The sequence below is a fragment of the Rhinolophus ferrumequinum genome, chromosome 18 (genome assembly GCF_004115265.2).
Source record: "Rhinolophus ferrumequinum isolate MPI-CBG mRhiFer1 chromosome 18, mRhiFer1_v1.p, whole genome shotgun sequence".
NCBI lineage: Eukaryota > Metazoa > Chordata > Mammalia > Chiroptera > Rhinolophidae > Rhinolophus > Rhinolophus ferrumequinum.
The window spans coordinates 25,211,994-25,238,490 of record NC_046301.1 but is presented as its reverse complement, the minus strand read 5'-3'; the positions used below and the strand labels follow the sequence as shown (position 1 = coordinate 25,238,490).

Here is a 26,497-nt window from a genome sequence, read left to right as displayed (position 1 = left end):
AACATTAGCAGTGGAATTTTTTTTAAAAATCACTACAGATATTAATTTAAACCTCCTTAATTTCAAACTTCTTTCTGTTTTGATATTGAGCCTACTACACAGACGTACTCTATGAAAACGCCTTCTTTTCCTCTCAGCTTACCAGTCTCTATGGCAATAGACAAGCGCATGTTTAACCACATCATCTCTCCACAAAGCTTCCCCAGATTGAACAAAAGGGGCTGCACTTTCCCCCCCAGCCAAAACAGATTTAATTTTCAAGATAACTAAGAAAGTGTTTATAGACTGTGTAGCAGATTTTGGTAATTTTTAGAAATGAAAGAGCCAGTCTCCAGTTTGATGACTGCCATGATCTGAATATTTGTGTTCCCTCAAATTCGTATGTTAGAAACCTGATATCCAAGGTGATGGTATTAGGGGATGGGGCCTTTGGAAGGTGATTAGTTCCTCATGAATGACCTTAGTGCTCTTATTAAAGAGGTCCAGAGAGCTTAGCTTCTGTGCCATCTGAGGGCACAGCCAGAAGTTGGCAGTCTCTGGGCCTTCACCAGAGGCCTTGATCTTAGACTTCCAGCCTCCAGAACTGTGAGAAACAAATTTCTGTTGTTTATAAACCTCCCAGTCTATGGTATTTTGTTATAGTAGCCTGAACAAACTAAGGCAATGATGTATGTGAATCAAAATATTCTTTTGTAAAAACTCCTTGTTTCATAGACAGCAAATCCTCCCACAAAGCGTAACATATTCTAGTTTCATTAGAACAGAGACAACCTTCCTGTGGGTACTTTGTATTCAAGGTCTCATCCTCCTGTTTGGGTGATCTCATTCTAAGCCCCGCCCTGGCATGGATGGGAGCTGATCTGCACCCTGCCTGGTTTAATATAGGTTTTATTGTGATTAGGTATGGATAAGGTGACAATTGCCATTGTGAAAACAGTTATATTCACAGGTCCCAAGAGGAAGGCACACCACACCACAGGAGGGGCTGTGTGTGGCGTGTGCATACTGGGGTCAGTCAGGAGACAAGGGAGAGATGGGAAACTTCAGCCATGAGCCTTTATTATGGTTTCCAAGAGAAGGAATGAGAGAGGCAAAATAAGCAAGCTTAAGACTGACTAGTTTGAATAGTCTCAGCAGACTCTGGAGCACAGAAGTTGTCTCTGGTTATCTGGTCCCTGGACCCGGGGTGGGGTGGGTGGGGAGTGATTGGGGCAGGTGAATAGTGGCCTGGAGTGTGAGAGCCCACAAAGGAGGTGGTTGGGGGGTGGGCTCCAGATTGGTTGATTTGAATTTGACAAGCGTGCTCTCCTGATGCTGGGCCATCCCTGCAGGATGAGCAGTGTTCCAGATGTGAAAGCCTCAGAATCCAGAAAATAGAACACATGGCCAATACACCTCTCTGATGTACAGTCCCCTTGAAGAGGAAGGCTCAGGGCTCACCAGAACCCCTGGTATGCCTAAGGCTGTGAAAACCTTTGCAGTTACACTTCAATTTAGTGGAAATCACACCCAGTGATCCTGAGGGAACTCACTACTGAATTTAACTATTGTCCCAGTGTAGCATCTGAAATCATCCTAGGAAGTTTTGGGCGTGGCATGGGTTACGTTCAGCACTTGCTTCCCCTTTGTGTCAGGCCCTGCATGGTCACGTGCAGGCTCACTCAGTACTGCTCCGCCTGGGCAGATATTCCTCACACTTCATCAGTTGTCACTCACAAGCACAGTCCTCTTCCCCGATTTCCTCTCTGGTGTCATCATCTTCCTCATCTTCATCTTCTCCTCTGTGTCTTCTACTCATCTCCACCCTCTTCCAAGTTTATCTCCTCCAGATGCTCTTGAGTTTTTGGATCCACTCCCACCAAGTCTAACCTTCTTCCATCTTGTAGTGAGCAAGGTAGTGCACGTTGCTGGGGTGAACTGCCTCAGTCACGTCCCCATAAACCTAGAGCAGCCCCTGCTTCATGGCCGGTAATGCACTGGAGCGAGAACTCGGCTCTGTCAGAGGGCTGCTGGCTCATCAGAACCGTCTTCCTCCTTCCCGTCACCCAGGGCAGAGGACACTTGTTCACCGGTGATCACAGTCCCATCCCCTGCGACCACCTGCAGGGCCTTCCCCACATTCCTGCTGGTTATCACCGTCAGGCTCCACGTTTCCTGGTCTTACCTGTGTTTTCTCTTCTCGGACCTGTGTCCCTTCAGCGGTCCCTCAAATCAGCAGTTCTTTGTGGTATCATAGAATTCAGGTCATTAAAGAAGCCGCCTAACAGGCTTTCTTCCTCTTCCTCACCACAGACACCCATGAAGTCTGACGATTCAGGGCCACAGCCAGATCTGAAATGCTGGATCTTAGAGTTAGCTCTGTCCCCAAGGCGTAATCCAAGTCCACACCCATTTGCCCTTTTTTCTGTCCTCAGACTTTAGTGAGATGCATCTGAATGCAGGGTGTGTTTGTCCACCTTTGTCAACTGTTTGTAGAAGCTTCCATTGATGTTTATGCCCCTTGGGGAGAGATGAACATTGGGCAGCCTGGTCTGGGTGTGGGCCGAGTCCTTTATGGGGACAGCTTCTCCACATGAATGTGTTCAGGTTAAGACATACATGTCATTGGAATAGATGTACTCCCTTGATCTCTCATGGAAACCATCAAAAAGAATTAGCTATGTCTTCCAGGCTGCCATCTGATACCCATTTCGATGTAAAGAATCCCCCATTGATTTGACTTACTCTCGGGTCTTCTTTGCCAAACTAGGACTCTTTAAAGATTTGTGTAGAGAAGAGGACCAATTCTTCTTTCTCAGGATGAGCAGAGAACGACATATTCTACATGGATGAAGGTGGGGACATGGTGTTTTACAGTTTGAGACTTTTTAGCATCTAGTGTCTGGAAATGGGCTATCAGAGCCTCAAGGTCTCCTCCTTCCACTGTGCTTGGACATCTTCTTCCCCATTTTGGAGGCTGTCTTGTCCTTCTTGCTCATCATATGGGTCTTAGTATGTGCAGAGAAGCTAAAGGCGGGAGCTGTGAGTGCAGCCCTCCTAAACAAAAGGTTCTCCCAGGGGCCTGCCTGTCCATGACCCCAAGTAATAGACTTTTAACAGCTTCCTAACCTTCATCTCGTTTGGACCTAAAACCGCCTCCAGCATTCTTCATGTTTGCTTTAGAACGTATGAGGGCAAGCAGCGTGTGTGTGTGTGTGTCTGTGTGTGTCTGTGTGTGTGTGTGTGTGAGAGAGAGAGAGAGAGAGAGAGAGAGAGAGAGAGAGAGAGAGAGAGAGAGAGAGAGAGAGAGAGATCCAGTGTGCAGTGCTTATTCTGTTGCCTGCATTGTCTTTATAAATTTCTTCTGTGACTAACTGTGTATTTCTACAGGGTGATGCCTGCATCTGTCATAATTGTTCTGTGCAATACCTACCAGCAGCGTATGTCCCTAATCCAAACGGTGGGCAAAGATGAAGATTACAGTGTTGATAATGATTGGGGAGACTGTCCCCTTAATACAGTCTAGACTTGATCCGAAGGGTAAATGAACTCAGACAAGATATTTTAGGTTCAAGATGTTGAATTCTAGGCCATAATAAATTTATCTAAAACAATGAACTGCACTGTGACAAAAGACCTTTAACTGTGCAGAATTACCTTGACAGTTTGTGGGTTTTTCCTCTGATCCTTTCTCTTTCTAATATATGTCTTGAAAGCTCTTTGGAAGAAAATTGCTGAGAACCCATTTGCTGGTGATTACTAAGATATTTATCTGTCAATAGAAGAATTTTTTCTTATAAAATACCTAGATGTTCCGGGCTTCTTTTCTATTTATCCTTGTGATGACTGTCAATATTTTGAAAAATCCAATCACTTCTTCTATTTTACTGGTATTACTTCTGAAATAACCTATTTTTGCTGCTGCAGTTGCTGCTATTTACCTCATCCATAGAAGCCATGAAGATGCTATAAAATTACATAATGGAAACGAATAATTGGATTACACTGGAGATCAAGTGGTTTTGCACAATAAAGCTGCATAATTTAATTATTTCATGCTTATGTCTAACTCCTGTTTCCTTTTCCCATTCATTTTCACCAAATGAATGTCTCTTTTTTGGTGTGTATGTTTATTAACCATTCTATATATTTTGTGACATTTTGAATTCTGTAGCTGAAATTCCCTGTTTCCCCAAAAATAAGACCTAGCCAGACAATCAGCTCTAATGCGTCTTTTGGAGCAAAAATGAATATAAGACCCCGTATTATATTATATTATTATATTATATTATATTATATTATATTATATTATATTATATTTATTATATTATATTTATTATATTATATTCCTGGTCTTCTAGTAAAATAAGACCGGGTCTTCTATTAGTTTTTTGCTCCAAAAGATGCATTAGAGCTGATTGTCCGGCTAGGTCTTATTTTCGGGGAAACACGGCATGTGTCTGAGATAAAGCTATTTCGTCTCTATCTCACCACTCTAGGCTTAGGCAGGGTTGTATCAAACTAACAATACAGAAAGTAAATTGATTTAGCCCTTCACCATTATATGTATTCATGATAAAAGTTGGCTATTGAATCTGTGCTATACAATTTGTGTGTAATGCAGATCTCTAATAGCAAAGTTGCTGAGTAAAAGGGCACACTCATTTTTTTCTTTTTCCCCTGCCTTATTTAGTTACAATTAATAAATAAGAATTGTATATATTTAAGGTGTACAGCCTGATGTTTTGATTATATGTATACATTGTGAAATGATTGCCAACACTCAAAGCAAATAACATATCCATCAGCTCACATAGTGAGTGGGGAGAACACTTAAGATCTACTCTCAGCACATTTAAACTATAGAATACAGTATTGTTAACTGCTATCACCATTCTGTGCATTAGCTCTCCACAGCAGGTTCATTCTGCATAACTGAAATTTAGGGCAGATGATGTTATCTCACTTTCCAAAATGTATTCAAGTGCTTATTCCTATCTTATATTTCATTGATCACTACCCCCCACCTAGTTTCAGGAATAACCCTTTGCCCAGTTGCTCCATATTTTTTTTAACCAAATTGTCTGAACCATGTCTCAAACTAATTGTCTACAATTCTTTAATATACTATCAGGACTAGTCCCAAAATGTCTTAAATACCACTTTACCGCATTCTTATCTGTAGATGTTTAAGCCTGCCAGCCAGCTGTGATTACCTGTATTCTCATCCCCATCCTCTGTTCATCCTTTGATTTGAATCAGTGCCCTATTCATGCTCTATACCCTCCCAAACTCTTCTTCCATGGCCCCCTGGCACTCATGGTCCGTTGTTTAGCGGACTCTCTTTAAAACTCAACTCTGACTGCTCCTTTGTCTTTTGCCCTGGTTAAAACGGGCCTCCTCTGAGAGGACTGATCCCTCTCTGCCCCAGTCGCAGAGAAGCTCCCATTCAGCTGATCACAAGCCACGTGAGAGATGTTGAGGTGGGTGCCCTCCTTGTTTCCCATCGTAACAGCCAAGTCATTTTTATTCCTTTCTCTATCAAAACCCAATTTGCTGCTGAAGTTCATATTTCAGACTATATCAGGGACAGTGTTGTTGCTGTCATAGTCTCAATCTCCTTGTCACTTAGGACCTTTGCACCTTACTCACAGTTGGCCTCTCCACCCCGTTCCCTCGTGGAGACTTCAAAATCCATTTACTGAACAACCCCAAAGCCTGAGCCTCTCAGTTCCTTCACTGTCTCATTTCCAAGGATCGTCGCCAGGGATCATCCAAGGATCATTGCACACCCTCGGAAACCTTGATTTCAGCCATGCAGTATGCTGACAAGCACTCATCCCTTTCAGTCCCACTTACTGGAGCACCTGCCTTAAGTCAATAACTCTTCTCCCATGTTAAGATCACTAGTGTACTGACCTATCGCTAAAGTTTCAAACTCCCCTGAGTTCCCTCACTTTCATAGAACTCTCCAGGTGAAAACTCCAGTCCTGTCTAAACCTGACCTTTTCTGCACTTGCTGAAGCACCTGAATGTGCTTGGAGAAAAATAATATTCCTGCTTGAGAGAGAAGTCCTTACCCTCCTGCCTACTATCAGCTCACATTCTTTGCCTTCTTTCCTATTATCCCATTAGAAATGTCCCTGTTTACATCAGAAGCAGCTCCCTTTACTGTTCAGGGTCCCATCCATTCCAGCCTTCTTAAGAACATCACTTCTATGACGATTTTCTCAAATTCTCTAGACTGGGTCCCATAAGTATACAAGGCATAATAATAGTTTCTATCTTTAAAAAGAGTCTCCTTTGGATTTCATGTACCTTTTTAGAAAACCATTTTATTCCTCTTCTATCTTTCAGAGCAAATGTATTTAAAATAATCTATTTCCTCACTTGCAATCTTTCTTTGGTCCGTTCTTCCCATCCTGCCTCCGTAAGAGCACTGCTGTTATGACCAGGATTTCTGCTGTGCCACATCCTGGGATCATTTCTACATTTTCATTCTATGCAACTTCTCAGTGTACTTGAAATTATTCTTTGAACACTATTTCTCTTGTCTTTGGTGACACTACAGCTCATTGTTGTTGGATTTGGGTTTTTTTTTTCCTTAACAAACTGGACACCCATTTCCCTTTGCCTTTGTTCACTGAATCATGAAGTATTGACGAGAATGCATTGGCAAAGGAAACCACAGCCTGCAAGAGCTGAGAGATGTGAAGGATAGATATTAATATTCTACTCTTCAGAAGCCCCAGAGAGCAAGAACAGAAATAATAGATAGTAAACAATGGCCAAAGTAGACATAATGGCAGAAATTTTCCCATATCTGCTGGTTGCCCTAGGCAGCCCTCCTGCCTCCAGTTCCATATGCTTTCAAGCTTGGCACTTCCTCCAAACTACCCCCAGATTTTGCAGCATGTCTTGAGAGGATTGGGGTTCGGGTAGATTGGTTGAGTCTGTTGAAATAATTTTAGAACTTAAATGATTCAAATTATATTAAAATGAACATGAATTGGTGGAAAGACAAAGGATAAAACAAAATTAAGAAATATCCGTGCATGGAATTTATAGGGTGTATTAGTTACTTATTGCTGTGTAACAAATGATCCCCAAATTTTGCAGCTTAAAATAAGAAACATTTGTCATCTCATGCAGTTTCTAAGGGTCAGTAATCTGGAAGCAGCTTAGCTGGGTGGTTCTGGCTCAGAGACTTTCAGAGTTTGCACTATCAGCACAGTCTTGACAAGCTGGACAGAAGTTTAGTTACAGAGGATTGGGAGGTGAACACTGAGGGATGGAGAAAGTGAGTTTGGATTAGCTTTTCCCCACACTGTTTTCCATGGGATACTTGTCTTCTAAGATGCTTCTTCCAAAGAGGGTTCTGTGGTAAATAAAGGTAGGGAACACCTCACAATTCACCTCGCTCTAGAAATGTGCATAGGGAAGGCTCTGTGAGAAGTCCTGAGACTAAGAACCCATTTTACTTGGTCAACTCAGCATTTCCCAAACTTTTTGACTAAGAAACCTCTTTATTTTTAAGATACATCTCTTGATTGCTACCTCAGATATCTCTTTCTAAAACCTAGATTTGATCAAATCCTTTTATTAATGACAGCAGTAGTGTCCCATGTAGGGTACATTACTTTTACTAATACTTATCCTGCAAAAAGATTCATTGTTCTGTGACAATATGCTTTTCACTCTGTCCGCCTAATCTTTTGCCTATTGTTAGTAGCGTTGCCTGATTTAGGACAGCCTAGGAATTAACTCCTTTGCTCCCAAGATGTTAAGGTGGAGCGATATTCATTTCTTTCCATCTTCTCCACCTTCTCACCACTTCTCTTACTTGCTTTCTCAGTCTCTCCTCAGACCTAAGTGGCTTCTTGAACTTGAGGAGAAGTATAAAAAGAAGGGGAAAGGAAAATAAAAGGAGAGCAAAGCTGAGAAGGAAGGCAGTTTGGAGAACCGGCGGGGTCTGTGTCTGATGGTATACAGTATTTTCTATCTGCTTATAATGGGTCTACAGTCCCCTCTTACTCCTCTCCACCTAGGGACCTGCATGGCATCTAGGTTTGCTGAACATAGAAAGCCAGTCTGCATTTTACACATACAGGCTAGATGGAGCTTCCATTGTTTTTATTTCTCCTGTTTTAATTTATAGCTGGCCTGGCTCTAGTCCTTTAGTCAAGTTAGAACAAGGAAAATAACACTGCTTCTAAAGACATATTTCCTAATTCTTTTTTAATCCCCAGAGGCTGAGTGTATGGGATGTCAGAGCGTGAGCGCCATTTCCAGATTCGTCGGTAACTTCATCCCCAACAGGACTCTTTCTCGCCCTGCTTCATTCTCACATGTGCACCCTCCAGATCCACACGGCAGCAGTCTTCCCTTCGTCTGCTGCCAAACTTCTCCACTGTCTTTCTTTTTCCTCCTTGCTCAGTGCCTCCCGGCCATAGTAGAAAACAGAAAAAAAGGATTTTTTTTTTTTTCCCAAGAGAAAGACAGCCAGAGAAGGGGGAGGATAAGTGAGTGAGAAAACCCAGGCTTGTGTGACTTACCAAGGATTTTTGTCAAAGATGAAAGTCGCAAAATGTACGAGATACAAATGGAAAATGGTGCTTTAAAGTAGGAACATATGTTTTACTTTAGAAAAGTAAAAACTGTAGATGGTTATTTTATTCTATTGTATTCTCTCCCCTTCTTCTTGTTTTAAGATGGAGATGATACAAAATAAACAGCACGGGATCCCCTTCTCACTATTTTGTGCACTATACTACTTTTCTAAAATTTGAAAAATCCAGAATTCCAAAACCAATCTGGCCCCAGGTCTTTAGGATAAGTACCTTCACTGCCACCATCTACTCCAGACCTGGTGATTCTAAACAGCCTCCTAACTGGTCTCCCTCTTCCCACCCTTGCGACTCTTCAGTCTGTTCTGCAGCCAGAGTAACAGTGAAAAATCCAAGTTGAATGAAGATACTCCTCTTCTCAAACCCTCCATCGGGTCAGAGCCATGGTCCTTTCAGAGGACCACAGAGCACTTCGTGACCTGTCTGCCTCTCCGACATCACTCCTTGCTGTTCCCCGGACAGGTCTGGGATGAGCACTGCAGTCCTGTCTCCGGGCCTGTGCACTTGCCCTTTCCTCTTTCTGTGATGCTTTTCCTCCAGGTAACTGAACTCCTTCAGGTAGGGCAGTCTTTACTCAAACGGCACCTTCTTGGTGAGGCTTTCACCAATGATCTTTTCTAAAATTGCATCCTCCGCCAGTACTCCCTTACCCCTTCTCCTTAGCAGTTAAAAGTTATCCTGAGGGTAAAAGTGATTGTTTTTTTTCTCTTTGGACATCAGGACAACTTCTTTGAATATTTTAGGAAATTATTGCCTAATAGGAGCTTTAGGTGGAAATCTCATTCACGTGCAAGAATATATGTATAATTTGTTTCAAAAGTCTATTCTAGGATCTTTGTCAGTTATTCTGTATCCCAGTGTTCAGGAGCGATCCATCTGTAATCACTTCTTCATCCAACAGGGTGGACTGAGTGCCCAAGCTTTTGTTCGTGTGGAAGTGGAGGACATGAATGACAACGAACCCGTGTTTAACCCATCCACCTATGTGACGAGCATCAGTGGGCAGACCCAGTCGGGAACGGAGATCATCAATGTTTTTGCCACTGACAGGGATTCTGGGATATATGGAACCGTGGCTTACAAGCTCCTCCCCAGCGACCTGTCGTCCCTTTTTACCATCGACTCTACCACAGGTATGTGATTTTGGAAATAGTTTTCCCCTGAAATCAACAGCTTCTGCGAAACAGCCAGAAAATTAGCAAAAGTGATTTTTCCATTACCAGGGATGTTGCAAGACTCACGTCACCTCCCAGAAGGCAGCGAGGCAGGTTGAGAAGAGCTGGCACTTGGTAGTTAGGTGATACCTGGCTACCTACCAGGTATCTCTCAGGTATCTCTCAGTCCCAGCTGGCCTCCTACTAGTCTCCTAGCCTTTATTGGCCTAAGTCTCCTTATTAAAAGGAATGCTATCAATCCCTATGTTGCAAATTTTTTTGTGAGGATTAAAGGCAGGAAATTATGTGAAACAGCTGGCCAGTAGTATTTCTTAGGCCTATGTCCCTCCTTTTGTATGATTGTGTCATCTAAGGATGACTTGCCCCATTTCAGTGTACTAATAGATCAAATTAGTGCAAAGAGAGTTGTGTGGACATCCCTTTCTTACACTAGCACTGGCATTCCCTTAATCTCTTTGGACCTTAGTTTCCTTGTTTTTAAAGTAATACCTTAAAGTGCCTTTTAGATCTTTAATATGATAATTATGTCTGCCAAAGAAGTCTAGTGAGCAAACTGAGTCTCTTAGAAATAATCAGTATTTAAGAGTTTACCCTCCCCTTCCTATTGGTTTATTGCTAATGAAATGTTTGAAATATTTTATTACAAGAAAACATAAAATTTCAAGTATATAATATTACATTGTAATACGTTTGAGATTTTAGAGATATTCTGCCCCAAAACTGAACCTGCAAAATTTTTTTTAAATTGCTTTAATTTCATTTTGTTTTATTGTAGTAAGACACGTAACATAAGATCTGCCCTCTCAACAAATTTTTAAATGTACAATACTTTTTTGTTGACTATAGGTACAATATTGTTCAATAGATCTCTAGAGTTTTTTCATCTTGCTTCACTGAGACTTTGTTCCTATTGTTTAGCAACTTGACGTTCCCCTCTCCCCTTCAGCTCCTGGCAACCACAATTCCCCTTTCTGATTTTATGGGTTTGACTACTTTAGATACCTCGAGTAAGTGGAACAATGTGGTATTTGTTCTTCTGTTACTGGCTTATTTCACTTAACATAAAGTCTTCCAGGTTCATCCAGGTTGTCACATACGACAGTATTTCCTTCTTTCTAAAGGCTAAATAACATTGCATTATGTGTATATACCATGTTTTCTTTATCCATTCATCCATTGGTAGACACTTAGGTTGTTTCCACAACTTGACCATCATGAACAGTGCTTCAGTGAACGTGGGAGTGCAGACAATTTTTTCAAGATTACATTTCTTCTTAAAGCACCTGATCTGAGTGTAGGCAGAATGTGTTTCTACTGTGATGATGCTGATAAGTTCAGGGGCCACGCCAACCATGTTCTGTACATCATCCTTGTGGGTCTTTACAACGACCATATTCATTAGTAATAAACAGTAATTTACAGAGGACATCTAATCTACCAAGTTCCCTTGTCTTCTCACCCATCCCTGAGGGGTCGAGAGTCACTGCTTCTTGCCTGGAAAGTGTGCTTCATCTGGAGCGTGTGACTGGCCGAGGGATTCATGTTTACAGTGACTGTCTCTATAAGGCAGAACTTTCCTTGCTCAAAATAATCCACTGACGTGGCCCCTTTAACATGTAAAAGATCAGAAGAAAATACTTTTTAAGGAAATTAGTCTGCTTATCTTGGCTTTTTCAAAATTCCTCTAAACTGAGGACCTTAACTGCTTGTCAAGATGTCAGGCCCTCCAGGGCACTAGCGTTGCCAGAATTACGTAGGTCAGCCAGTAATCAGGGCACAGGATCGAAAAGCATTTAGCAGATTATTTTTAAAAGACATCAACACACTCATCTTCTAGTTTCCCCTGGAAGATCTTCAAGAATGAGCCATACAGTGTTCTGTTTTTACAGGAGACCTCTGTTGCCGTGCTGGCTTCAGTTAGCCACAGGCTTCCATTCCTGGCACCAGGTATAAGACAAATGCCACTGTTAATTATGGAGAATGCATTGTGTGAGTCATTATCTAGGGAACTATCATGGTAATTTTTTTTTTTTTAAAGCAAAGATGAATTTCGTAATGGAAGTAGCTTTGGGTTATTGTTGGCCAGTGCATATATTATTTTCCTGTCATTGCATTTAGATTGAAGACATTTCTCAGTCTAACAGTACTTAGAATTTGGTTGCACTTAATCACAACTTATGAGAAATTCATGAGGGCTGGTAATGCTTTACTTTAACCTTTACAACAGACTTGAATAGCATCATGACTAGCTATGGGGAAAAGGTTGCCTAGTAAAGAGGCAGTCTCCGATCTGAACAGCTGAGTTCAAGTTCATTTGGTGGTTGATTGCAACTCCACACACATAATAGGTAGGTTTGCAGGCCATGCGGTAAAAGCTAATTTAACTGTTGATGTTCTCATAGAACAGGGAGCAGTATTGGAATATAGTTTTCCTCTCCTGGATTTGTGTTTTTGTTGTAATGTATAGAAAGCTAGGCATTGTTTCTTCACCCATAAGGCCTGTCTTTACGGAGACTGCCAATGTAAATAGTCTCAAGAAATTGACTCTATCAATATATATTTGTGTAATAAAAGAACAAACGACGTTGAGAAATAATTAAAAAGTGATTTAAATCCTTATTACATTCTCTTAAGAAATTGTAAGGGCGTATCATTGATAACACAGAGCAAAACTTCATTTAAAATCCTCTTTCCCCATCACAGCATGGTAAGTGACACTGTGACCTCCCGCCATTTTCCTCACAACTACCCCAGACTCTCATTCTCTCTCTAGCTTATCTGTGCCAGCTGGCGCTTTGCTAGATTTACATACTAAATATATAAACATCAACGTATATATTTATATATACTTATATAATTATATAGGTTGTAGCTTTTATATAATTGATTACATAGTTGTATAGTTTTATAGTTATATACAAGTATAGTTATATTGTATGAGGAGACTATTGAGAATTGATGAGCAAATTTCTACACTGTCACTTCCTCTCGAGTTACTCTAAAATTCTCTCTTAGAGACATTCATTAATTTGCTCCCTACTCCATTTCGTCCTTTCATTTTGATGGTTCGTATATCAGACATGCTATTCTATAAGCTTACATACTTTGTGTTATAGGCTCATTTTCTGTCTTGTTTTCCTGAAGACAAGAGATTTTTGCATTGACCTATTTGTGCCACAACTAAGACTCATGTATTAAAAATAGAGCTCTTTGACTTACTGTGTTCATCTGGTAAGAAAAATGTTTTGGAAAAAACTGGAAGGGGGTGTGGCAATGTCATGGTTGTTTTCTCTTGTGGGTTTATCTTCCTGGTCTGTTTCTGGTTTTCTAAGTGTGTTGTTAGTTCAAAGAACATTTTTGTAAAATGTGTTTAGGCACCAGGAGAGAGATACTGAATTGAGCCTTCATTTCTCTTATTCTCAGTTAGTTGGGTTCCTTTGATGTGGGCGAAGGAGGACCACAGTGTTTTGAGTTTTAAAAGGAGGAAACACAGAGGCATATTTATTAATAGCTCTTTTTTTATGTATTTTTAATCCCATTTTACAAATTATATGAAGATTTTTTTCCTACATTGTTTGAAGTATTCTCTTTAGAAACATGAAAAGAGCGATTCTTTATTTTTTGTGTTTGTGCTATTTACTTAGTAATTATACACTGAAACAAACATTACTTCTAATTCAGATTATTTTAAGGTGACTGAGATTGCAAGCATTTGTGTTGGTCATTTATTGTTGCCCAACTACTTTTTTTGCTAGGAGTTAACCTTTGATTAGATTTTTGTCCTTCACCTCTTTTTATAGAAGTTAGTTGATATAAATAAAAGTTAATACAAGTTCTAAAAAGAAAGTAACTTGTTTATTCAAGGTAGAAAATGAAAGCAAGTTTATCCTTTCAATATGTATTTATTTAATGCATATTTATTTGTGTACCACTCACTGTTATAGGTGTTTGGTATGCATCAGTGAATAAAACAAAAATTCCTGCTTTTGGACATCTTACAATAAAAGTTTATGTTGCCTTGTCTATTGTCTGTTCTACATTTGGTTGTGAAGTACACAAAATCCAGCCTTAGCACTACAGAAGAACAAGTAATTAGGGTAACTGAGTGAGTTAAACTGTCTGACAAGGGCAGCTATGCCTCGGTGTTTAGCTGTAATCTTTCGTTTGTATGGGTGTGTGGATTTTAAGAGTAATATAGCACAGACTCTGTTTTTCTTTATTTCAAGGGCAGACTCTTTTCTAATATTAGTTTTATGCTTAGATTTTGTACAATCTAATAATCTCATAATTATTCACCATTGCCACGTTCCTACATTCAGAACATTATGGTATGTAGTTAATAGTACCACATCTCATTTCATAAGGGATGTGAGCCTGCTCACGCCAAAACAAGTTCTTTCTTTTATTTGCAACACAGAGACTAAAGTTAATCAACAACACCTAATCAGTGTATGTCACTTTCATAGGAAACAAAAGCATGTTAGAGTTTTCTCATTTGTTTTTCCGGTATAAGATCACAGACCCTTAGAGATGGAGGGGACCTTATAATTCAGCTCTCTCATTTAGTGGAGGAAGAAATTGAGGCAGAAAGGGATTCAGTGACCTAACTAAAGATACTCGGTTGGTAAACTGGAGACTTGAACTTGAACCTTTTCCTAGACCTGTGATCTATCCCTGTACTGCTCTGTCTCAGATAATACTTTTCAGCATCTCTTCGTATATTGCCTATTTGAGCCTCATATCAACTTATGGGATAAGCAAGGCAGATGTTTAATGCCCATCTGCAAATTAAGAGACCGAAGACCCTGAGAGTCTTAGTGAGACTTGCTCAGGGATATGGTAAACCTGACATTCAAATTTGTTCCTTGAACATCCCTTTCAAGGCTATTTCTATTATTATGACTTTTTTAAAAAAATAAAGACAAAGCTAGGATAAATAAAGGTTCCATTGATTTCAACTAACTAGGATAGAAAAATGATCTCTTCCTATAAAATTCTAGTTGAATTACCAAATTATCTCTTGATTTATTTACTCTTTTCCATTGAATAAATACAATTGAGTAGAATCTTCCAAAATGGGTAAATTATTCTTAAGAATTGTTTTAGTGGTTAATAATTTAGTTGTCAGAATTTTGAATCCATTCTATTCCTTTCAGCCACTACAATTTAGTTACCCAGATTTGTGTGCCAAATAAATAGCATAATGTCATCTCTTTGATGAACAAGTTTCTGTATTCTCACAAACTGAATATAGGAGAGATACCATAAATGTCAATAACTGATAAGAAATTGTTATTGATGACAGATTTTGGTCTGTTTCTGTTTTGGAGAAAACCATATTTCTAGACTCCGTGTTTGGGAAAGGTCATGATTTTGTGCTTGTTTTTGTTCATAACTATACCATAGCTTACAATTTTAGTAATGACTTACAGACTATTTTCTAACTATGAATTACCACCTTGGTTAAGAATATCCCATCTTTTGTAGGAGGTTTGATTATGAAAGTCAGTATTACTTAATTAATAGAAAAACATGATTTTATATACATATTAGATTTCAAGTAAGAGAGGACCTTTGTCTTCAAGCTCTTTTATTAATCTATCAATTAAAACAAATTTCATCCCAGCAGGGTACTCTTTTAAATAAAAAAGTGACAAGATAAACAGAATAGACAAACATTATTGCACATTATAATTGGTATGTATAAATCCAGGCACTCAGTAACTGAAGCATAAAATAATCAGTGCTCTACAAATGAATTGGTATCTATTTTTTAATGTTAAATTTGGTCTGATGCACTGGTGGTTAATGATAATTTGCAAGTGTCATGAAAAAATGAGAGCCAAATAATCACTTTATTAAAGTATTAAAATGTAATTTCATAAATTTTAAGCTGACAATATATAGGCAAAAAAAGCTATTCCTTTTATCTATAATTTCATTATTTATTATATATATGTATATTTACATGTAATATATATTATAAAGCTACATTTTGTGTCTCCTCAACTTTAGTAGACAGCTCAGTTATTTAGGAATGTTGGATTCAAGTAAATAAGTTTTCTAACTCCTTTTCAAATATAAAAAAAAAAGTGAATGTTTTGAAACATTCAGCATATAGAAGGACAAAGTTAATCCTAACACTCCCCTCTTCTAAGCAGTGAGTGTTCAAAGAAAAGTTACTGGTTTCTTCCTGTTCTCTAGTGGAAATTGTTGCATTATACAAAATTGGCTTTGAAGGCCAACTAAAGTAGTCATTGGCTCAGAGGAAGCCTAGTAAAATTTATATATATATATAGACATAAAAAGAACCTTGTTCTAATATAAAAAAACAGATTTGGTCATTTTGCTCCCGTACCTAAAATCATTAATGACTTCCTATGGCTCTTTGGCTGAATACCAAATCTTTGTTATGGTCAACCAGGCCCTTCATGATTGGCCCGCTTTCCTCTGTGGCCTCAGCTCCAATAACTCTTCTCTTTGATCTCTGTGCTCCTTCCTTACACCAGCTACTACTACTTCTCCTGCTCCTTCTTCTTATTCCTCCTCTATCTCTTTTTTTCTCTTCCTCCTCCTCCTCCTCCTTCTTTCCTTGAGCTTGCCATGCTTCCTTCCACAGGCACTTTATTTATTTTGTCTTCTGCCAAGATCATTTGATTGTACCCTCTCCTCTCCTCTTCCTATACTCACATCTTCACCTGCAGTGAACGGCCTAACTCATCCTTCGGGTCTCAGGGTATAGGTCACCTTTTCATGGAGGTATGTTTCCGACATCTCCCTCCCCAACCACATTAACTCAGGTGCCCAGATTGATATTGCACCACAGCTTCTCTTTATATTATAATTACATATTTTGTGATTATTTGATTAATGTCTGTCCCCCACGGACACTGTCTATTCTGCTTTGTGTTGCCTTCCCAGTTACTAGCACAGCTCCTGGCATGTAGTAGGTACAAAATAAACAGTTGTTGACTAAATAAGGAAAAAATGAGGTGAAATTGTTGCCACAGTAAAGCTTATAGTCTAGCGGAGTTGACAATAGTACATACACATAAACATAGAAGAGATTGGTGGTTTTCAGAGGCAGGGGCATCAGTGGACAAAATTAAATGGATGAATGTGGTTAAACGGTACAGACTTCCAGTGATAAATAAATAAATCCTCAGAATTTAATGCACAGCATGGTGACTATAGTTAATACTGTATTGTATATTTGGAAGTTTATAAGAGAGTAGATCATAAAAGTTTTATCACAAGAAAAAATAATTGTAACTAAATTTATTGTGGTAATCATTTCACAATATATTCATATATAAAATCATTATGTTGTACACCTAAAACTAATACAATGATGCATGTCAATTATATCTCAATAAAAAATAAAATAAAAAACATATCATGAAAGTACAACAATTTTTAGAGTTCAATACTGGAAAAAAAATAGATAGATACTCAGTCCAGGCCAGAATATAGAAATCTGTGGAAACATATGTAGGAATATAGAAAAAAAATACATAAAGAAAATATAGGAAAAAAATACATAAACAAGGCAAGAGACTTAATAATTATATTTCCAAAGTCAAATAATGAGACTATTAGCACAAACAGCAGTATTATTTGACTAGAAGCCCAGCTGTCTGACTCCTCAGAAGCTTCACAAGATGGTATTTCATATTTAAATTATTTTGTCATCAGACTTACATTAAGCAAGCTCATTCTATTGATGTATCAAACTGAATGCCAATGATCAGGTTATAGTGAAAAACCATGATTATCATAGAAACTAAATCCTTGAGGCTTCATGTCCAGCTTACCTTCTCCTTCTAGGCACACTACCCAGAAAGCCCAGTCATATCTGGAAAAGTTTGTAAATGAGCATTGACTTTTAAAGAAGGGGATGAGATCATTTTAATGTTCCGTAGTACCAGGTTAAACTAAGCTGATGGATCTTCCCCATAATAAAGACGTTCTTGCCAGTAGGACAAAAATAGGAAAGCCTGTTGATTTCCAGCATTCTGCATTACTCTGCTTTTCATAGTGAGTGAAACCCTCGACGTCTGTTTGCAAAGGATCTCTCTTCACTTCCATGGCCTGGACCAAGGTGTGTGTTCCTAATATTTGCCTCTCCTTTTCTCTCCTCTTCCTGGACTCATCAGCTACCCTTTGGGTTAGCACGTTTTGTAAAGATAACTTTCACATTATAGGTGTAATCAAGTTTACCAGCACTGGAGTCACACAGGTTCATTAAGGTGACTTTGTATTTGCCTTCCATGAAAAAGAAATGTAGATGGCAAGTGTCATGTGTTGATGAAAGTAATGTCTGCAGATAGTGTAGGGCTTCAGAAGGGAGTTCTGGAAAATCTAGAGTAATCAGGGAAGGAATTATGGACCCTAAAACTTGAGCTGAACCTTGCAACATAACTCTGATTTGTATTAGGTTGGTGCAAAAGTCATTGCGGATTTTGCAATTATTTTTAACCTTTTAAACCACAATGACTTTTGCACTAACCTAATCTAAGCGAGAGGGGGAAGAATTGATAGTGATTCAAGGGAAGCAAACAATATAAATATATAAATGTGAAGTCCTGGTGATAGTAAGCATTTGTGGCAAGAAATTAAAATTTAAGTTTGGGCTGACTCACAAAAATATATAATAGTAAATTCCATATTCTACAGGGATACTAGACTTTATTATTCTTCTGAACTTTACCCACCTTGTCAAAGGTATAAAAGGTTGATACATTGGCGATAAAAGGTGTTGATAATTTAGAGAGAGCTGCCCTTGATTTGTGGGTTACCCCCAGGGTGGGGTTCCTATACCTTACTGACTGCACAAAGAATTTAGTATGTGTTTCCTGCAGTTTGGGGCTAACACACTCAAGTTTGTTTCTCACTTGAGAAATCTAAAGGGGGAATGACTGACAGTGGAACAAAGGAGAGGTTTCTGAGGGGAAGACAAACTGCCTTCCGCGAGTTTGTAGGGGCGCAGAGCACTTACTGGTTTCTGCTGGATGTTGGTCATTTGTGACAGAGAGAACCGGTGTGGAGTTGTTTCAGATCATGCCCAGAAAGGGCCAGAGGGAGAAGCGCTGAGCGCTGCCAGCTTTTCAGGAGACAAGGAAGCAGGAAGTGGACAATGTGAAGAGAAATGGCTTAGCTCTGTTAAGGCAGCGGCACATTAGCGGTTGGAAGCCAGCTGGGGGAGGAAAAAGAAAAGCCGTTTATTTCTGACCTGCAGCATTTGCCCCACCTGAACTTTAAATTTAGAGTTCTAATTATTATATAGACTTTTACATTCTAATTATGAAATTGAGACTGTTTTGTGACTTAAAGTAACAGGAAGGATTTTAATGGGTTGACGGTGATTGCAGAAGTTGTACGAACTTCCTGAAGTTTCACTTAGGGGCAGAGGAAGAACAGTTAGCCATACAAAATAAATTTAAATAGGAGGAAAGAAAATAAAGTTGTTCTGTGATTGTATCGCAGGGGTTATGCTGGTCATCACACTTATTACCCATATTTATGACAGCGGGAGATTATCATGCCGGAAGCAGAGAGATGGGTTACATAACGACGGGAAACTATAATACATTGAGTGGGGGCTCTTATGAGGGAAGTTCAAAGGATGGGAGAGGAGTTTCCACTTGATTATTACAGGAAACAAGGACTGACATAAGGGTTTTAGACACTAGCACATTATGGTGAAAGTGATATTTAAGGAAAATTACCCTGCCAGCAGTGTGCTAGGTGGATTATAGAACTAGACATTTTAAACAGGGAATATCTATTAATTAACAGCAATGATATAATATATTACGATTATTATAATAATCCAGGGATAAAGTTATGAGATTTGGACTAAGGAGATAGTAATAAAAGAGAGGAAGGAACTAATTGAGGATATTTTAAGAAGAAAATAATTTAAGAATGGTGACTGATTTGATTTGTTAATGAAAGAGGATGAGTCATATATAATTTCTTCATTTTAACTATGATTGATGGGCCAGCTGATGTCAGATTGCCAAATGCTGAGGGGAAGTGCCACCTAGGAAAAACTATAGAACTGTAAGGCAGGTGGTAGGACATGGGGAGATGCTAGGATAAAATAACTATTGAAGTTGCAAATACATGAATATTTTGAAGGAAAGATTATATAGCAGTATTTTTTAAATGTTAGAATAAATAAAAATTACTGGTGGAGCTTGTTAAAAATGTAATTCCTGGATCTTTCCCCACATGTAGCAATCAGAATATCTGGGTAAGAGCCTGAAATTTTTTGTTTGTGCAGGTAGACATGGTGCTTTTGATGCAGGTGGTCAGGGAACACTCTTTGAGACCCTTCAGAGACTAGAACAAAGAGCTTAGTACTTAACTAGAGAAATTCTTAGAAGTCTGAGGAGGTGGAAGGGCCATTGGAGAAACCACAGGAATTGTTAATAAACACAAAAAGAAAACTATCATGTAAACAAAGGAAAGGGTCCAAAAACAAGGGGATGTCACGTGGATGTCATGTGTCAGATCAATTGAAGGGGTCAGGGAGCAAGAGGTTGGAGATGACGTCCAATTGCCCACCTTTCACTTGCATCCAGTTCATATCCTTTTTTTTCAGGTGTGTTTCTCATAAACATGTGGTTGGATTTATTTTGAAATTCATTCTTATAAATTTGGTCTTTTAACTAGAGCATTTTGTCCATTTATATTTTCTGAAGTCTTTCCCAGTCAAAATCTTTTGTTGGTACTCAGTCTCAATCATGTTAACATATTTCCTCAGGTGTTTTGTGATTTTTTTACTGTGGGCTTGGATCTTTATCTGAGAGAATCTTGGAACCCTAGGGATGAAGGTGTGTTCCTCTGGAAAATATCTGTTCTTCTCTTGTCCAAGTGTCTTACGAGTATATCATGTTAAACTAAATTCTTGGCTTGGCAATTGATGAACAGGTTTCTAATTTATACGATATTGACTTTCCCATCATTATAGAGGATTTTGGGATGGATCAGCATGTGTGTGTGTGTGTGTGTGTGTGTGTGTGTGTGTGTGTAGATAGATAGACATACATGTATATGTATATATGTGTATGTGTATATATGTGTCTGTGTGTGTGTAAAATATATTAATGCAGACGTCCTAGAGTGAAGGTGTTACTTCTAAGACTGCTGTGAAATGAGACATGGAGGAATAAGATAATGAGCATTTTCTTTTCAAAACCTAGTGAAAAACAGAGATTGGAAGAATTTATCTTGTATGGTCGGCACTTATATAGTGTTATTTGTTTCAAAAGGCTTGAAAACGTCCTTTTTTTTTTTTTTTAACAAGGCATTTCCCTTGGGGAAGTAGGACTTCTGACCCTCCCCCTCCCTCACATGAATTCATTCTCTGAATGACAACTACGAGGATATATGAGTATATAAGTGGATATGAGGTTCTAAACGAAGCCCTCTTTATATAGTTCACACTGGTGTAGTTCTTCACTGTTTCCATATAACTTTAAAGTGTTGTCTCAGGCTCCTCTATAGCTGTCGGTTCTTTCACATCAACTTTGTTAGCATTACATTCAGGGCAGGTGATATGATAGTCAGGCCTAAAAAAGACACCACAATTTATGTTTTTCTGATGAATTGATACACTTGGAAGATATACAGTGTTTAAGCTCTAGGAAAATATTGTTTACTTTAGATATTTTGGACCATCATTTTGCAAATGTGCTCAAGTTCTTTGTTTGGAATATAAATGTATTAGTTAAGGTTCTCCAGAAAAATGGAATAAATGGGAGATTCTCTCTCTCTCTCTCTCTTTCTCTCTCTCTCTCTCTCTTTCTCTCTCTCTCTCTGTATATATCTCTATCTCTATTTCTATTTATCTGTATCATGTCATATATTATAGGATATAAATATATATTATGTATTACCTATAGGGTATATATAATATATATAAAGAGATTTATTATAAGGAATTAGCTCACACAATTGTGGAGACTGACAAATCCCGAGATCTGCAGGGCAAGCGGGCAAGCGGGAGACCCAGGGGAGCCAATGATGCAGTCCCCAACTGAAGGATGGCAGTCTCAAGGCCCAGGAAGAGCCTAGATCTCAGTTCATGTCCCGGTTCAAAGGCAGCCCGGCAGGAACAATTCTCTCTCACTCCAGAGAGGGTAAAGCCTTTGATCTCCGAGTAGTCAGGCCTTCAACTGAATGAACAAGACTCATCTACAGCAGAGAGGGCAATTTGCTTGACTCAGTTTACACATTTAAATCTTCATCTCATCTAGAAACATGCAAAATAATATTTAATCAAATATCTGGGCACTCTGTGGCCCAATCAAGTTGACACCTAAAATCAACAGTAGAATCAACAGATTAGGTGTTACTGTTGCTCATCAGTATTTATTGCGTGTGATCTGTTTTTTAATTCTTTCTTTCCTCTACCCAGGAATTATTTACTTAACATCAACTCTTAGTCATTTGGAATCTACTACACTCATGCTGGTGGTCTGTGCTCAAGATGGTGGCGGGCTCACATCTGTCACTAATGCCGACATCACAATACACATTCTTCAGACAATTTTGGCACCCACTGAATTTGAAAGGCCTAAGTATACTTTCTCAGTTTATGAAGATGTGCCCGAAGACAGCCCTGTCGGAACAGTGAAAGCGAAAGAGTCCTTGAGTAAGTACTTCCTCCTTATGCTGCCTTGAAATCTATTATTGGAACATTTCCTGTATATCCTTAGGCTGTACAATCTTGAGTAAATCTTTCCTTCTCTCCATGCAAAAAGAATGAAGGGAGACCACACAATGTGACTTGCTCTTTGTTCTTTCAAAATTATTTCTATCTTACAATTTTTTTTTCCGAATCACAAAAGTAATAGGTACTTTTAAAAGAAAAGTTTAAAACAAAAATATCATAATGTAAAAAGTATACATCTTTTATAACTCACCCCCAACACACACGCATGCCCACGCACATGCATACATACACACACTTAAAATTTTTTTACAAAAATACATCCTGCTATCTTTGTTTTCCTACAACTCTTTTTTTTTCCTGCTGTATATTGTAGACAACCTTGCAGGTAACTGTATATCATTCTGTCTCATTTTTAAAAGCTTACCTGGTATTTCAACTTAGATGTAAAACATGTTTTATTAAATGTTTCCCTTTTACTATCAATTTGAGTGATTTGTAGTATTTTGGTAGTCCAAATAGTACTCTAGCAATGTCCTTGTATGACTTACAGAGGTTTGTATGCAGGATAAATTCCTAGATGTGACCCACTTGTCCAAAGACCTTCCCATGCTCCCAGGCTCCTCCTATCCCTTCCCTCAACTTCTGTGGAGGGTATTTGCCATTCAAAAGTAGATATCATAAAGGAATACCAACATGAACTTAATTTGGCTTCCTCAAATGTATTAAAATGGCATCCAAATAATTTTCTGAATATCTTTCCCTTTTACATAAAGCAAGACAAATGAAGAGAGATATAGAAATCTGTGCCTTGCTTTTTGTCCACTGGACATTACCTTTGCCCACTAATGTGTCTTAAACCTTGTGTTCACTTTTCAACAGGCTTTTGAGAGCTGAGGAAGGTGTAAAACATTGCACACTATTCTCCATTGATGTAATATCTATTAATACTTTCAGATTTCAGTGTTTCCAGTGGTACATTCTTTTGACATACAGTAATTGCTTTCTTTCCTTTCCTTTTCCTTTCTTTTCTTTGTTTTTTCCTCAGATTCCTCAGAGCCAATTTTTTACAGAATCTCTTCTGGCAATCTGCAAGGAAAGTTCTCTGTTCACCCTTGGCTGGGCACCATTCGAACCCAGAAGCCTCTGGATCATGAAACGCAGCCCATGTTTGTGCTCACGGTCCAGGCACAGCTCGGCAGCTCGGCAGCCTGCAGCAGCACAGAGGTCAACATAAGTATAATCGATGTCAATGACAACCATCCCGTGTTTCCCAAAGCCTCAGATGAGATTAAAATATCTCACATCACACTGCCTGGCACAGCCTTGTACCTTGCACGTGCAGAAGACAAAGACAGTGGCTGGAATGGATTCATCCAATACTCCATTGCAAGCCAGAATCCAAGCATCTTTTACATCGACTCAAGGCTTGGTGTGATATATCTCAATGACAGCCTGGGAGGTGGTGCGCCCCCGAAACACACACTGACTGTCATGGCCCAGGACCTCGGCATTCCTCCTCGAGCATCCCTGTTAGTGCTGACAATTGTTATTGAAAAACAAGAATCAAGCTTGCCCTTGATTTTTGGAAATTTGGTCTATCAAGTGGAAGTTAGTGAGTTTCTCTCGCTGACGACCCAAATACTGCAAATACAGGCCTACCCCCTTGGCCCAGAGCACAAAACCTCCCAGATTCTGTACTCACTGGAACCTAGCACAGACTCTGCTGCGTTTGGCATCCACCCTTACACAGGTTGGATTTATTTGCGGCGACAGCTCGACTATGAATCCACACAAACATACAATTTTAGAGTGTTCGCCCGGATCCCGGAGGACAGATTGTCACAAAATGTGAGCACTTCAGTAATTGTTCATGTCCTGGATGAGAATGACAATTCCCCTACCTTCTTGCATGATGTGTTGTTTTTGAAAGTCGAGGAGAGTCCCCTTCCCCAAGGGGTAATAGGCAAAATTACAGCAATTGACAGAGACTCGGGAAAGAACGGACAGCTGTCATATTTCCTTTTGTCTGATGGAAAATTCTTCAAGATGAATCCTCATACAGGTAGCATTTTGTAGCTTCCATTTATCCCTTTAAAATTGGAATTGACCACACTCAAATCTTTTAGTTATAACGTTAGTGCAAACATATAATGAGAATTAGTTTTCAGCACCTGCCATATTGATTAGAGTATTGTGATTTAAAAACTAAGTAAAAATTGAAAAGAATTTTACTTATAGTGTTTCATAGTTCTCTTGCCTCTCACCCACACTGCTAATACAATTGCTCTGATTCTGAATTAGAGGTATAGTCAGAACTGGATTGAATAAATCCTTGTGTAAAATCTAATTTTTTTCATAACCATTCTTTTCCATTTGTAGATTTTGAAAAAATGTCCAATAATGTATTATGAAATATAACTGTCATCCATGTAAAACTAGAAATCAATCCACTTAGCTAAGATTTCAGTATCACTCTATTGATATATCTTTTCATTCTCGTTTTGACAAGGGAACCATGAGGAGAGGATAGATATTTACAGTGAGTTGTTTCAAGTCTTAATTATGAAATTAATATAAAAATGTTATTATATTTAAAATTTTGTATTGTATAAATTTACAAGGACTTTACTCGATGAAACCCCTACAAATAAAATATGATTATGCTACAACTATAAAGCTGGGGAAACTGAGACTCAGGTAGCTCAAATAACATGCCCGAGGTCCCAGAGGTAGGAGGTGAGGGGGGCCAGCACGTGGTACAATTCCTGGAGGCACCATGTATGTATATCATAGTCTGTGTAAATGATGCCCCATGCCCTATAGAGGATGGAATTTGAATTGAGTTCTGATTAATTTTACTCTAAAAAGCCCTGTTGTGTGCATTAGGAAAAGGTGCCCCTTCCTCCAGCAGATGGAGCTTTTCACTAGAGCACATGGCTTGCCAAGAAGACTGCAAGCTGGATGTCAGCTCCCCTTCAATCCTAAACTGGGGCCCCCTCTGCAGGGGACAAACTACATAGCTACATAGCATGGCCCTCCTTTGCTCTTTACTTCCATATGCTAGTTTTCTAGGTCTTCTCGTTCACTTGGTAATTTATGATTTTTGAAACTACGAAAACTAGAGTTGTCTTTGTAAATGTACAGAGACTGTAAACTTACAAGTTCCCCCACAATCATCTCTCTCCTACAGTTACTGTGGCACCCAGGTGTCCATTCCTAGTTTTGTCGTAGGGCTTTAAGCAAGTAGTTTAAGCTCAGAGTGTGACTTCCTTATCATGAACAAAGGGCATAATTCCTGCCATGTTTTGTGTCCTGCTCTGAGGGGTGAAGAGTGAAAGCATATGAAAGGTCACAGAAGACTATGTACTTGTAAACTGTTCCCATTACCAGGTCTGGGAACAGTGTGACAAAACAGGGGTGGAGGTCGCCTGTCAAAGCATGGCAGGCATGCTCTCTCGCCATTTCCTGGTGCTCTGAACCGTCTCGTAGTGATCAGAACTCCAGCTCCCACAGAACCCTGCGTTGGCATCACCTATGCCCAGCCCATGGCTGAGCCTCACAATCTTTTTTACCTTGACCTCTAAACTGCAGCTCCTTGTCAAAGAGGTGGTTCATCAAATAAAAATCCACTTGCCATTTAGGATTTAGGATTTTCAGAGGACAAGTACAATTTGGAACTTAAAAATACAGGTGTTTTGTGTGTGATTTTTATTAAAAATCACACTTAACCATAAACAACACAGAAATATAGTTTGTATAGTAGACAGACACTGTATTTAAACTCAGCAATTCAACAACATACCCAAATGTGAATTTTCTTTCTGGTTCCTCATTTCAGCTTTTTGTTTTGTTTCACATGTCATTATATTTGGATGAAGGGAGCTGAAACAAACAAACAAAAATCTTAGAAAAAGCAACGTTAAGTGGTAGTTGCTTGATGTTGACTTTTGTCACAAATAGGTATTTTCATAAATAGTGAGGGAACCAGTGCCTGGCGGAACTCTACAGCAAGAGACAGGCTACCAGAGAGA

The 26,497-nt window shown here is 39.0% G+C and overlaps 1 protein-coding gene across 1 annotated transcript in view; it reads left to right on the top strand.

Annotated features, from left to right (window-relative positions):
* Window positions 1-26,497, top strand: part of DCHS2 (dachsous cadherin-related 2) — a 201,137-nt gene that overhangs the window by 99,118 nt on the left and 75,522 nt on the right. The window contains exons 3-5 of the mRNA XM_033133525.1: window positions 9,508-9,739; window positions 22,209-22,445; window positions 23,512-24,528. Of these exons, the coding sequence (XP_032989416.1) occupies window positions 9,508-9,739; window positions 22,209-22,445; window positions 23,512-24,528 (1,486 nt within the window). The remainder of the gene's footprint in view (window positions 1-9,507; window positions 9,740-22,208; window positions 22,446-23,511; window positions 24,529-26,497) is intronic.